Below are 13,101 nucleotides of genomic sequence, written 5' to 3' on the forward strand. Positions count from 1 at the left end.
ATTGTTTGCCATTGTTTTTGTACCTAAACTCTAATCTGTGTGGATATTTTATCTATGTGTGTGTGTGATATCTCTTTAAGCCAACAAATTGCCTGAAAAGTACTTTGCTGTTGTCCCAAAACCAATGATCTGTGAGTCTCTTGAGTGATTGGCACTGAGAGAAATGGTTTGTTTGGCACCTCCTGGCATTGCCCTCAGCTCTGAGATGCGATTGGCTCCTCTGCGCCCAGAAAAGCTTCTGTTTTGATTACTCAGGCATTTTTTATAAAGCGGATTATAGGGAAATCTGCATATGAGCTTCTCTCGGCACCACAATTTCCAGATATTTTAGTACTGGAAAGATTTACAAGGGTCATTTGGGGATAATGAGCTCCGAGCGGTGACTGAAAGTAATGACGAGCGCCTTTGATCTTGAGAAATGTTCCCGTAATGACAAACGCTTGAGATTTCCATAGAACTGCACATTTATAAAATTTCTGGGGGCGTTATTTGTCCTGGGGGGAGTGTCTCCTTCCATGTGGACCAATGGGCTATTTCCAGAATGGACTGATCTCATCATGGTGACTGCAGAGACGGAAGCCTGTAGGGGACACACTCCAGGTTAGGCTTTTTTTAAAAAGTATCATTTTAACTCTGACTGTAACGTGGTCTTTTATGGGCTCCCCAGTTTGGCATTTACATGGTTACACGGTTGCTAGGGCCACTGACCTATAGCAATCTGGTAGCAGTTTGAATAACAGTAGAAAGTGAATAGGAAAAGGCAGAATACTGGTCAGGTTGGTAAACTACATGGATAACCATACCCTTTTGGTCATCCACATCAACTAAAACTGATCCTCACCCCTCCTGGGGCTGCACATACACCCGCAGATGGTCCAGCTATAAGGTCATAAACCGGCAAATACACTATATGGTCAATAGTATTGGTACACCTGTCACTCAACATCTCCTCTGTGTTTGCCTCCTAGAGTGGTCCAGCAGGAACTGGGAAAAGTGAAGACCCGGCAGAATCCCAGTGCTGTCAATGGTTGCACGAACCGACCCATAGACATTCTGGAGATGCTTAGCAAGGCCAAGAATGAATATGAACAGGTAGAGTCTTGGTGGATGGGGTCAATCTTTGGCTGCCTCCTGATACAGGTACTTGGTGCCCTAGAGAAGGCCGCAAGCCATTCATCTTAATGGGCCTCGTTTGTGTTTATCTTGGTGGTTTTAAACTGGGAATTTCGATTTATTGCTCTGTAATACTTCCTGCTTATGAGCTGAACCCAATCCAATTAGGAGGTAGGGCTTAGCAGGCCAAATTATTCTCGAAGTCCTGAAAATGTTCTCGTTGTAGAAAAATGGACATTAAAACTTACACAAATAGGCATGGACTTATTTATAAGCCTATTGACTGAGGGATACAGAGCAACTCCCTCCATGATATCCATTCAGAGCCAATTAGGCAGGAGGGGAGTAGAATAAATCTCCTTACAATGTTGCACTTATATGAATATCTTTTTAACTCATCTCTACTCACCTATACCCATCCTGCAAACAACCATCAGCTCCACTGAAAGCACTAAAGTCCACTTTGATCTGGGCCAAGGCTAAGCTTTGAGCTTCGTTTGAGCTTTCACAACTTCTTGTATAACCAGGTCCCCAGGAACTAAATAGTGAATAAAGTAACCCCTATTGGAAATATCAGAATAAGTCACAGAGGAGTTCCATGACCATATAAAAACTGAAGGCCGAGTGTTTTTATTCAGGTCATGGAACTCTTGAGTTTACTTCTAATAGCCTCATATTTTCCAACAAGTTTTTATTTTTTTTTGTTATAATACACAAGTTTTATTGAGTCACGACAAAAATGACATCACTACTCACTGTTTATAATGATATAATTTGCAAGATATTCATGGCTTTTGTGTATTTTATATATATATTCCCAGGAATTCCACTGTAAGCAACACAGGTGGGCTTTGTACATCCCATCCCAGAAACTCCTTGACAGCCAGTAACCCTTAGTCCTCTACATATTTTCTCATATATTTGAGATTACCCCTGGGTCGGTATAAGGAGCAGTTCCAGAGGGACATTTTTATTGTTCAGACAAAAAAAAAATGGTGAACCAAGAGCAGAACATATTCATATAGATCCAATTTATCCACGTCCCCACCACAGAACCCGCATTTACCTCTCATCCTATGAACTTCTCTTTAGACGCCCTCCTAAAATAATGTAACAATCCACCTACATTAGACTTCTGTTAAACTCTCCCTCTTGTTTTAAACACAACTCATGATACTGTAAACAGCTACAGATCTAACATCCACTTTAAAACAAGAATAAAGAGGAAGAGAAAGGCAACCTATGTTTTTGCATTAGACAAAGCCTACTAATTGTTACGGGGTTAATTTCCCCTTTAATCCGTCCAGCTCATGCTGTGATGCCTCCAGGAGCAGGGAGTCTCATTATGGGGCCAGTGAAAGTGCACTCACACGTAATAAGGAAAAGCAGGGCCGGAGAAAGGGGAGAGGCTTATTTAGGTACCACGTTCCAGATGGATAATTAAATAATCCGGTTGAGCTGCCCACACAAGGTTTGGCTTCTTGTCACTGTGTTGTACCCACTTAGGCACTGGGAGATTTATTAGGAACCGAGTGACATAATCTACAGACTTCCAAATGCAGTTTAATCCCTGGGGAGGGTTTAGCCTCACTGCCTGTCTACCTGCAGGGAATACATTCATTTATTATAGTGTCCTCATCCCCAAATTACCCCGTACTATCTGATTTATATCATTGGCTGCATTATCCTATTAGATCTCTTGTACTGACAAATCCTTCCTTATGGCTCTTTCTCTGTTCTCCAAACTGTCAGTTGTTATGCGATGCTCTCATCTCTGTATCCAGGCTTTTCTCTCATCTTTCTTTCAGCCTTTTATTTTACTCCATTGCAAACTCTTTTTTTAATGTTTCATTAGTGCAATTGGTATCAGGATCTGGGACAGAATGTTCTGTTATACAGATAGCTAGAATCTCAGCTGCCATAAAGCAGGACAGGACTGCTGCTTACAATGGGGATCAGATAGGATCTGTGCAGCCACTGGGACAGAATGTTCTGTTATACAGATAGCTAGAATCTCAGCTGCCATAAAGCAGGACAGGACTGTTGCTTACAATGGGGATCAGATAGGATCTGTGCAGCCACTGGGACAGAATGTTCTGTTATACAGATAGCTAGAATCTCAGCTGCCATAAAGCAGGACAGGACTGCTGCTTACAATGGGGATCAGATAGGATCTGTGCAGCCACTGGGACAGAATACTCTGTTATACAGATAGCTAGAATCTCAGCTGCCATAAAGCAGGACAGGACTGCTGCTTACAATAGGGATCAGATAGGATCTGTGCAGCCCCTGGGACAGAATGTTCTGTTATACAGATAGAATCTCAGCTGCCATAAAGCAGGACAGGACTGCTGCTTACAATAGGGATCAGATAGGATCTGTGCAGCCCCTGGGACAGAATGTTCTGTTATACAGATAGCTAGAATCTCAGCTGCCATAAAGCAGGACAGGACTGTTGCTTACAATGGGGATCAGATAGGATCTGTGCAGTCACTGGGACAGAATGTTCTGTTATACAGATAGCTAGAATCTCAGCTGCCATAAAGCAGGACAGGACTGCTGCTTACAATGGGGATCAGATAGGATCTGTGCAGCCACTGGGACAGAATAATCTGTTATACAGATAGCTAGAATCTCAGCTGCCATAAAGCAGGACAGGACTGCTGCTTCCAATGGGGATCAGATAGGATCTGTGCAGCCACTGGGACAGAATGTTCTGTTATACAGATAGCTAGAATCTCAGCTGCCATAAAGCAGGACAGGACTGCTGCTTCCAATGGGGATCAGATAGGATCTGTGCAGCCACTGGGACAGAATGTTCTGTTATACAGATAGCTAGAATCTCAGCTGCCATAAAGCAGGACAGGACTGTTGCTTACAATGGGGATCAGATAGGATCTGTGCAGCCACTGGGACAGAATGTTCTGTTATACAGATAGCTAGAATCTCAGCTGCCATAAAGCAGGACAGGACTGCTGCTTACAATGGGGATCAGATAGGATCTGTGCAGCCACTGGGACAGAATGTTCTGTTATACAGATAGCTAGAATCTCAGCTGCCATAAAGCAGGACAGGACTGCTGCTTACAATGGGGATCAGATAGGATCTGTGCAGCCACTGGGACAGAATGTTCTGTTATACAGATAGCTAGAATCTCAGCTGCCATAAAGCAGGGCAGGACTGCTGCTTACAATGGGGATCAGATAGGATCTGTGCAGCCACTGGGACAGAATGTTCTGTTATACAGATAGCTAGAATCTCAGCTGCCATAAAGCAGGACAGGACTGCTGCTTACAATGGGGATCAGATAGGATCTGTGCAGCCACTGGGACAGAATGTTCTGTTATACAGATAGCTAGAATCTCAGCTGCCATAAAGCAGGACAGGACTGCTGCTTACAATGGGGATCAGATAGGATCTGTGCAGCCACTGGGACAGAATGATCTGTTATACAGATAGCTAGAATCTCAGCTGCCATAAAGCAGGACAGGACTGCTGCTTACAATGGGGATCAGATAGGATCTGTGCAGCCACTGGGACAGAATGTTCTGTTATACAGATAGCTAGAATCTCAGCTGCCATAAAGCAGGACAGGACTGCTGCTTACAATGGGGATCAGATAGGATCTGTGCAGCCACTGGGACAGAATGTTCTGTTATACAGATAGCTAGAATCTCAGCTGCCATAAAGCAGGACAGGACTGTTGCTTACAATGGGGATCAGATAGGATCTGTGCAGCCACTGGGACAGAATGTTCTGTTATACAGATAGCTAGAATCTCAGCTGCCATAAAACAGGACAGGACTGCTGCTTACAATGGGGATCAGATAGATCATTCTGTCCCAGTTGGCTGCACAGATCCTGTTATACAGATAGCTAGAATTGTATATCAGAGCCCTGTACTGTATTTATGTTATTATTTGTATAGAGCTATTTATGTATGCAGTACTGTACAGCAGAATAATAATAATTAATTTATAGTATAAATGGGGGGGGGGTAAATAGACAAGAGGATGGTGGTTCCTGTCCCATAGAGCTTACAATCTAACTACTGGTGGCATAATATGGGTTAGTGCCAGGGCACAGGGTTTAAGTTCAAGAGGATGAAGTAAATGTTTCACTTATTCTTCATGTTTCTCCTGTTCAGGGGAAGAATGACAGTGGAAATGGATCTTATTGCGATAAGCCGAACTATAAAAAGGCTGATAGTTTAGAGACATCAGAAAACCCTTCACAGGAAAAGGTAAGTGCCCTTTGTTTCTGCAGCATTTCCACCAGCGAATTAACTCCCCAGTCGCGACAGCGTTTCTAATGCCTCTGTATTACACAGTGAATCGCATCTGACAGGCAGCGAGTTCAATTTAAAGGACAAGAAAAAGTGGGCTGCAGAAATCTTACTTTAAGCACCCTGTGTGCAGCTGCCATTTTTTTTTCATGCCACCCATATATCATCAGAAGCAGCACCCTCTCATATATTAGTAAAATAAAAAATATAACCATTGTATTTTATGTTTAAGTCTATAATAGAGTGAACAGACCGTTTCTGCTGGATTCTGCATGGTACAAGTAATAGCCACACTGGTATAGTAATAGGGAACAATGGAGACTGAGCAAGGCTGAAACGTTGTGCTGAGCCAGCAGTATTTATATTAGACCAATAAAAAGGGAAAATGTAATAGAACAGCTTGAAGGATAAACCTTTCAGGCCCTTACACGGGGGTGTCTGAATCTCTTCAATCTCCAAATTACAGGACTCCCAGCAGAGCAGCCTGAATGGGCAGTTTCATATACCAGCCATGTGGGCTCCCTTTAGTGGCAGTTTCGAAGTGACTGTCGGATGTGTTCCCTTACATTTGTGATCCGCAAATTAGGAACCATCCTTCATTGCAGAGGCAGCTCTGTTTATTTAGAGGGTGCAGGGAGTGTTTAGCATCCCTGGCTGAACTCGTTATCTGATTGTCTGTGTTTTCCAGTGTCTATTGCTGCCATTAGATCAGTAGAAGGTCCATCCCGAGCCACGTGCATGGCCACAAAAGGGCAGTTAGCTTAATGGCCGCACAGATTAACACTAAAGTCTGTCATTCTCAGGTTAGAAGTCTTGTACCCAGCTCTGGGCTGCACTGCAGTCTGGTGTGGATCCCAATGACCTTTCTCTCCCTTTTAAAGGGGAACTATCGCAACATGATAATTTAATATGAACTTCATCACACTGAAATAAGAAACTCTCTAAATACAATTAATTAAATATTCTGCATCATTTCTCAAATAATCAAGTTTATCTTCACTATCGCTCCCTCAGCATCGGTTTCTCTTAATTCTCTCTTCATGCAGCAGTTGGGTGTCAGATATTCATTGACCGTTAAATCCACTATATCTTATAAGGGGGCTTCCTTTCCTAGAGATTAGAGCTCGCTCAAATAACGGATTCCAGTACAAACAAAATGTAACAAAATAACTGCCTTTTGCACAAATTCTGCATGTAGAGAGACATGATGTCTGGTGAGTTTAATAGAGTGAACTCTAATACATCTTCTAATCTAGGCAAAAGGAGCCCCCCTATAAGATATATTGGATCATTCACCCAACTCCTGAATGAAGACAGATGCTGAGAGAGGGATAGTGAAGATAAACCTGATTATTTCAGAAATGATACAGAATATTTAATTGTATTTAGAAAGTTTCTTATTTCAGTATGATGAAGCGTATATTAAATATTCATGATAGTTCCCCTTTAATGCTGTAATGTAACACTGCCCCCTAGTGGCGCTCACCACAAATACTTCTAATAACCTGTGTTTTCAGGCTGTGCATAAACATCTCACGGTGGAAGAACTGTTTGGAACGTCGTTAGTGAAAGAGCAGCCGGCCACTTGCCCCGGTGTGGATTTGAGGGACAGAAGACATCCGTTACATGCGCCGGCCTCCTGCCAGCAGCCAAATCCAGTGGTGGTGAAGGCGGGTTGTGCTACTTTCAATGCAGTTGCCAGTGACTTTAACCAGCCTGCTTGTGTGGCACCCGCAGGGTTTCCCCAGGGCCCAGTCCCACAACCAGCATCACAGACAGTGACAAACCTAATACGTTTAAGCCCCAGTGTAGGTCTAGCATCTGCCCCAGAAGCCCTGAGCTCCTCTCTTCTGCTCTGTTCCAGTAACCCCACCAGTCTGACCAGTTCCCTTCCATCTGCTCCTGGGCAAGTCTCACCCCTCCTGAGCCAACCTGTGCCCAACCAGCATCTTCTCCCCCCACTGGCACCAGTCAGCTCCTGCAGTGTTGGAAACTCTTCCCATTCCGGTGCTGATCTTCTTCACAAGCTGAAGCTGATTCCACACACAGACCAGGTCCAAACACAACCCTTGGGCAAGGCCTCTATTGCACCCAAGTTCTCCTCTGCATTGAGCCATCTTGCTACTCCCGAGAGCTTTAAAGGAGGTATAATGAAGCCTGTTCCAAGCACCAGCCTAGTTATGGCGCCTCAACAGGTAACCCATGGAATTACAGATGTCTTTCTCCAACTCTTCACTCTTCATTACCTTGCTGGGAGCCAAGGAAATGTCTGGGGGCATTAACACCCAAATAGTGAAGGGGCGGTATACACCTATAGGAAACAACATTTTGTTGTTTTTGCTTTCTCGTTAATAGACTCCCCTGTAATTAAAGGGGTTGTTCACCGTTAAACCCTTATTTCAGTTCAGTTTCTTTCAGATAGTTCACCAGAAATAAAGACTTTTTCCAATTACTTTCTATTTGTGACTAATATTGAAGTGTAAAGTTTAATTTTTCACCTTCTAAAGCTGCACTGGGAAGGGGGGGTCGCCGACCCTGTAAACTGTTCTAAAGTGATACATTTAATTGATACATTTGTTATTTTTGTCCCTGTTGAGTAGAATCCCTGACAGCTGTTAGAATTGATACAATAGTTGTTGATATTCCACAGATACTACTGAGAAATGGATCAACTAATTGTATCAACTAAATGTTACAACTAATTGTATCAACTAAATATAAGAAATTGTAACAGTTCAGATCCTGGATCACTGAGCTGCCAGACTGAAACTCTAGAGACACAAACTTTAAGATTCAATTTTGGGGAAATGGTTATGGAAAGCAATTTAAAAAAGTCTTTGTTTATGGAGAACAATCTGAAAACAATTGAATTGAAAAAAAAAAAGTGTTTGGAAGGTGAACAACCCCTTTAAAGGACCAGTAGCATCAATTTTTTGGTGAGTTTTTTCTTAAAGACTTGGCGATTTAAAAGTTTAATTTGTGTTTTTTTTTTTTCTTTCTATACGAACAATTTTTTTTAAAAAAGAATGGATGTTGCTGATCCTTTAACTGAATTAGTTCCTCTAGAGATCATGAGTTGTGTAACTATAGACAGACTCCCACCCTTCACCTCTTTGTTGTGCCTTTTTTGTTTTACAGATTAGCAATAGTCCAGAGTGCTAAGGGGTGTAATAATAGGATTTAATTATAACAAAAGCCTATTCATTGCACACATGTGGAATAAGGGGGTCTCTAGAAACAGAGCCCAGTCTATATAATGTATCATTCATATTTGATATTTCCAGGTGCCCCTATAGAACAGCAGAGTTAGTACATGTGACACGAGCTGATTTTTGGCCAATAAATCTGGTTTTCTTCTTTCTCCCCACAGAATATACTTGACAAGAAAGATTGTGATGTTCTTCCCCAGTCCAAGTGCTTAACCAAAGTGCTACAGGTAAGTGCATCCGGCTGTACCTATGGCATGTTCTATGAGTAGGAAAATCCATATTTCATTGGCATTTGGCAGCTTGTCCTTGGGATATTCTGATCATAACTCTCCTAATCACAAGCCACTTCCATTGCCTGTAATTATCTCATAACATGGGAGCAGTCTGGGGCAATTTATACCCTCACTATTTGCAGAGTGAATTATAAGAGCTGCATTATAATACTGTGCAAACTAACATTTCCCATGAATCACTGCTTCTCCAAGCTGAAGTCCCTGGGGTACTGAAAGGGGGCACATATCCTCACATGTAGCTCATATCAGTCTTTCTTTCCAAAGGCAACTCCATATGTAACTCCCATGAGTACAGTTGGCCCCTCAGTCCTCATGTCGCCCAGTATCTTTCATCCGTCAGTCCGAGAAGAAACTGCCAGAATGTCTCCCATTGACTCAGCGCTGTCTGATTCTTCAAAGGTTGTCCTCTGTAGATCCCAACTCCAAGAAACTCTAATTCATCTCATAAAGGTAACCTCTCTGCCAAAACTGCACCAGCACACACCCATAACGAGATTTGTACCCCCTACTGTAAATGATAAGGATATTAGAAGTCACTGAGGGGTTGTTCTGTGACCATATAAAGGCACAAGGCTGCAGGCTGAGTTATACAGGGAACTCTGAGTATCACTCATGTATTATAAGGGATAATGTACCCCCTACTGTAAATGATAAGGATATTAGAAGTCACTGAGGGGTTGTTCTGTGACCATATAAAGGCAGAAGGCTGCAGGCTGAGTTATACAGGGAACTCTGAGTATCACTCATGTATTATAAGGGATAATGTACCCCCTACTGTAAATGATAAGGATATTAGAAGTCACTGAGGGGTTGTTCTGTGACCATATAAAGGCACAAGGCTGCAGGCTGAGTTATACAGGGAACTCTGAGTATCACTCATATATTATAAGGGATAATGTACCCCCTACTGTAAATGATAAGGATATTAGAAGTCACTGAGGGGTTGTTCTGTGACCATATAAAGACACAAGGCTGCAGGCTGAGTTATACAGGGAACTCTGAGTATCACTCATGTATTATAAGGGATAATGTAACCCCTACTGTAAATGATAAGGATATTAGAAGTCACTGAGGGGTTGTTCTGTGACCATATAAAGGCACAAGGCTGCAGGCTGAGTTACACAGGGAACTCTGAGTATCACTCATGTATTATAAGGGATAATGTACCCCCTACTGTAAATGATAAGGATATTAGAAGTCACTGAGGGGTTGTTCTGTGACCATATAAAGGCACAAGGCTGCAGGCTGAGTTACACAGGGAACTCTGAGTATCACTCATGTATTATAAGGCATAATGTACCCCCTACTGTAAATGATAAGGATATTAGAAGTCACTGAGGGGTTGTTCTGTGACCATATAAAGGGATATTATAAGGGATATCAGTGATGTATTATAAGGGCTAATATGGTCCTTGATATTTAGTGGTTATGCTCCAGCTGAGCAATAACAAAGTAACGGGGTGGGTCGGTGGTAACCCTACTTTGCAGTTTGGGGTGAAGGTGTATTTAGAGGAGGCTGATGTAGTTGTTGGGGAGAGTGGTCTGTGTTTTATACAGGATTTATTTGTCATTTAACCTGTTCCCTGTCAGATGAGACTCTGAGGCCCTAGTTGTATTTATACACCTTTGTATACCTGTATAATAATAATAATAATAATGTGTGCACTATAAATACACCAGTTTTATACCCTAAAAGATTCCATGCTCTGAATATTCCACCTCTGGGCTTAGAATGTTCCTGACTTCTCCTCCTGTGACCTCCGTTGTCTTTATTTTCTCTCCTAGACTGATTCCGCCTTTCTGAATTCACTTCACGAAGTCTATTCACAGCTTTATATAAAGAGTGCGGATAACGGCAAGTGATCGTCATGAACCGAGGCCCCTCGTCAACCCTGAAGCCCCGGAGCTGTTCTGCCTGCACAGCATTCAAACTGGTTGGACTGAGCTGATTTCTCCTGGCAAATCCACCGGGTCAAGGTTTTGTGTCATCGTTTGGGGACTGAATTCTTTTTAATAGGATGTTTTTGATAAAAGGGTTTTTTTCTTGTTTAATGGCAGATGAGGTGAGTAATGGTGCGGCTGTTGAACCTCTGGCACACGGTAGGGAAAGAGGCGCAATTGGGACTCTGTTTTTGTTTTTAGAATTTTATTTATTGCAGTGAAAAGGCAAAATCTATTCAAGGCTCTAGATTGTGTTTTTGGAACTTGAGAAGAACAATTGCACTGTTCTATTCCCATTAGCTCAATGGCTTCTGTGCAGTATTTGTTACTGCAGATATTTCTCAGCACTTGGTAGAGTCCAGTGCAGAACCAATTTGTTCAACCCGACCCGCAAGTACCTTATCTGCAACCCGATCCGCTGACCATCAAGAACAGGAAGTGCTGTCATTGTAAACCGGAAGTGACCTCATTGGAAGTTGGCGTGTTCAGAAAAAAGGAGAACCGCCGACCCGCGTCTATACCCACTCCCGAAACTTCTACCTGCAACCCGCAGGGTACAGCAGGTTTTTGCATTTACCCGACCCGCTGCAGAACTCTAGCATTTGGTATGTTTATTTACCTCCCAGCCCCTCACCTCATCAAAGCTTGTATCTGGGGGTCTGGCACATTAAACCCAGGGGTCCAGCAGGTGCATCATTATTGATTGATAGTAGCAACATAGTCTTGAGCCTTATTTCTGCCCTTTGGAATGAAAGATCTCTCTTTTAATTGCAAGATATTAAGAGATACATGTGCTGTTAATATGAATGAATTGTGTTACAACAGCGCCACCTGCTGGTCAGTTTCCCACCAGTCTGACCAGCAAGTAGTCAAGGAAGTTGTCAGGAGAAAGAAAGAGGCTGATGTTCTTCTGCTTAGGAATAAAATTAGAAACCTTTCTCACATCTTTCCTAAGCAGAAGAACATCAGCCTCTTTCTTTCTCCTGACAACTTCCTTGACTACTTGCTGGTCAGACTGGTGGGAAACTGACCAGCAGGTGGCGCTGTTGGAACAAAATTCATTCATATTAACAGTACATGTATCCCTTAATATCTTGGAATTAAATATAAATAAATAATGAATGTACATTGCAAAAGTGCTTAGAATAGCCCCCCCCCCTCATCAATTTTACATTCACTTATTTTAAAGGTTTACTTATCCTTTAAAGAGGAAGACGATGGCTATGTGAAGCACCTGCAGTATTACCCTGGGCCCGGTGCAGGTTATAGCAAACAGGAGCATGAGCCTGGGGTCTCATCGGGGAGGTTGCCTAATAAATTGGCACCCAAAGTGATTATGCCTATATTTGTCCTCTAAAGGGGAACTATCGCGAAAATTAAAATTTAATATAAGCTTCATCATTATAAGAAACTTTCTAAATACAATCAATTAAATATTCTGCATTGTTTCTGAAATAATCAAGTTTATCTTCACTATTCCTCTCTCAGCATCTGTTTCTCTTCATTGTCTCTTCATGCAGCAGTTGGGTGTCAGATATTCACTGACAGTTACATCCAATATATCTTATAGGGGGGCTTCTTTCCTAGCAGATGTATTAGAGCTGGGAGGGAGAGGGATAGTAAATATAAACTTATTTCATCAATTGTACAGAATATTAAATTGATTTTTATTTCAGTATGATGAAGCTTATATTAAATATTCATTTTCTCGATAGTTCATAGTTAATTCATTCAGATTTGGTTTTAAGCTTTGTCTTGCATGGCTCAACCCCCCATATGTAATAAAAGGCACTCAGGAGCAGTAAGCAGTAGCAACCAATAAGATTTTTGCTTTTCATCAGGTGACCAGTAAACGCTACCTGCTGATTGGTTGCTATGGGTTACTGCCCTTTATTACAGAACCCCCAATGTGTTTATTTTAATTTCTGGAAATGCAAATTAAAAAGCCCATTTGTTACATTTCTATTAATTGGAGAAAGTATCAGAGACCATTAAGTTTGGCCCTTCATGAACACAGGGCCCTGTTCAGCCTCTTTCCATAGGAAACCTATTTTTTTTTTTCCTGCACTGGTGGTTCTGACTCTGTACATATCCAGCAGAAATCTGCATTTGTTTCCTGCAGACGCTACAAGTCCAGAGCAACCTCTCCGCTGTTTGTGTAACTAAGGCCACGAGTGATAGAAACGAATTCTACTTCATTTGGTCCCTACTTTGAGTCCCTGTCTGTTTTTATATCTTATATTCGGGAGAAAAATGTACA

General features: G+C 42.1%; 1 protein-coding gene across 3 annotated transcripts in view; it reads left to right on the top strand.

Moving 5' to 3' along the window:
- dcp1a.S (decapping mRNA 1A S homeolog) overlaps nt 1-11,525 on the top strand; it is a 34,957-nt gene extending 23,432 nt beyond the window's left edge. For all 3 annotated transcript variants that reach the window (XM_018240922.2, XM_018240924.2, XM_018240925.2), the window contains exons 5-10: nt 969-1,092; nt 5,261-5,356; nt 6,916-7,593; nt 8,769-8,834; nt 9,165-9,350; nt 10,686-11,525. In XM_018240922.2, the coding sequence (XP_018096411.1) occupies nt 969-1,092; nt 5,261-5,356; nt 6,916-7,593; nt 8,769-8,834; nt 9,165-9,350; nt 10,686-10,763 (1,228 nt within the window). In that variant the 3' untranslated portion in view covers nt 10,764-11,525. The remainder of the gene's footprint in view (nt 1-968; nt 1,093-5,260; nt 5,357-6,915; nt 7,594-8,768; nt 8,835-9,164; nt 9,351-10,685) is intronic.
- Nucleotides 11,526-13,101: the final 1,576 nt, after the last annotated feature.

The sequence above is a fragment of the Xenopus laevis genome, chromosome 4S (genome assembly GCF_017654675.1).
Source record: "Xenopus laevis strain J_2021 chromosome 4S, Xenopus_laevis_v10.1, whole genome shotgun sequence".
NCBI lineage: Eukaryota > Metazoa > Chordata > Amphibia > Anura > Pipidae > Xenopus > Xenopus laevis.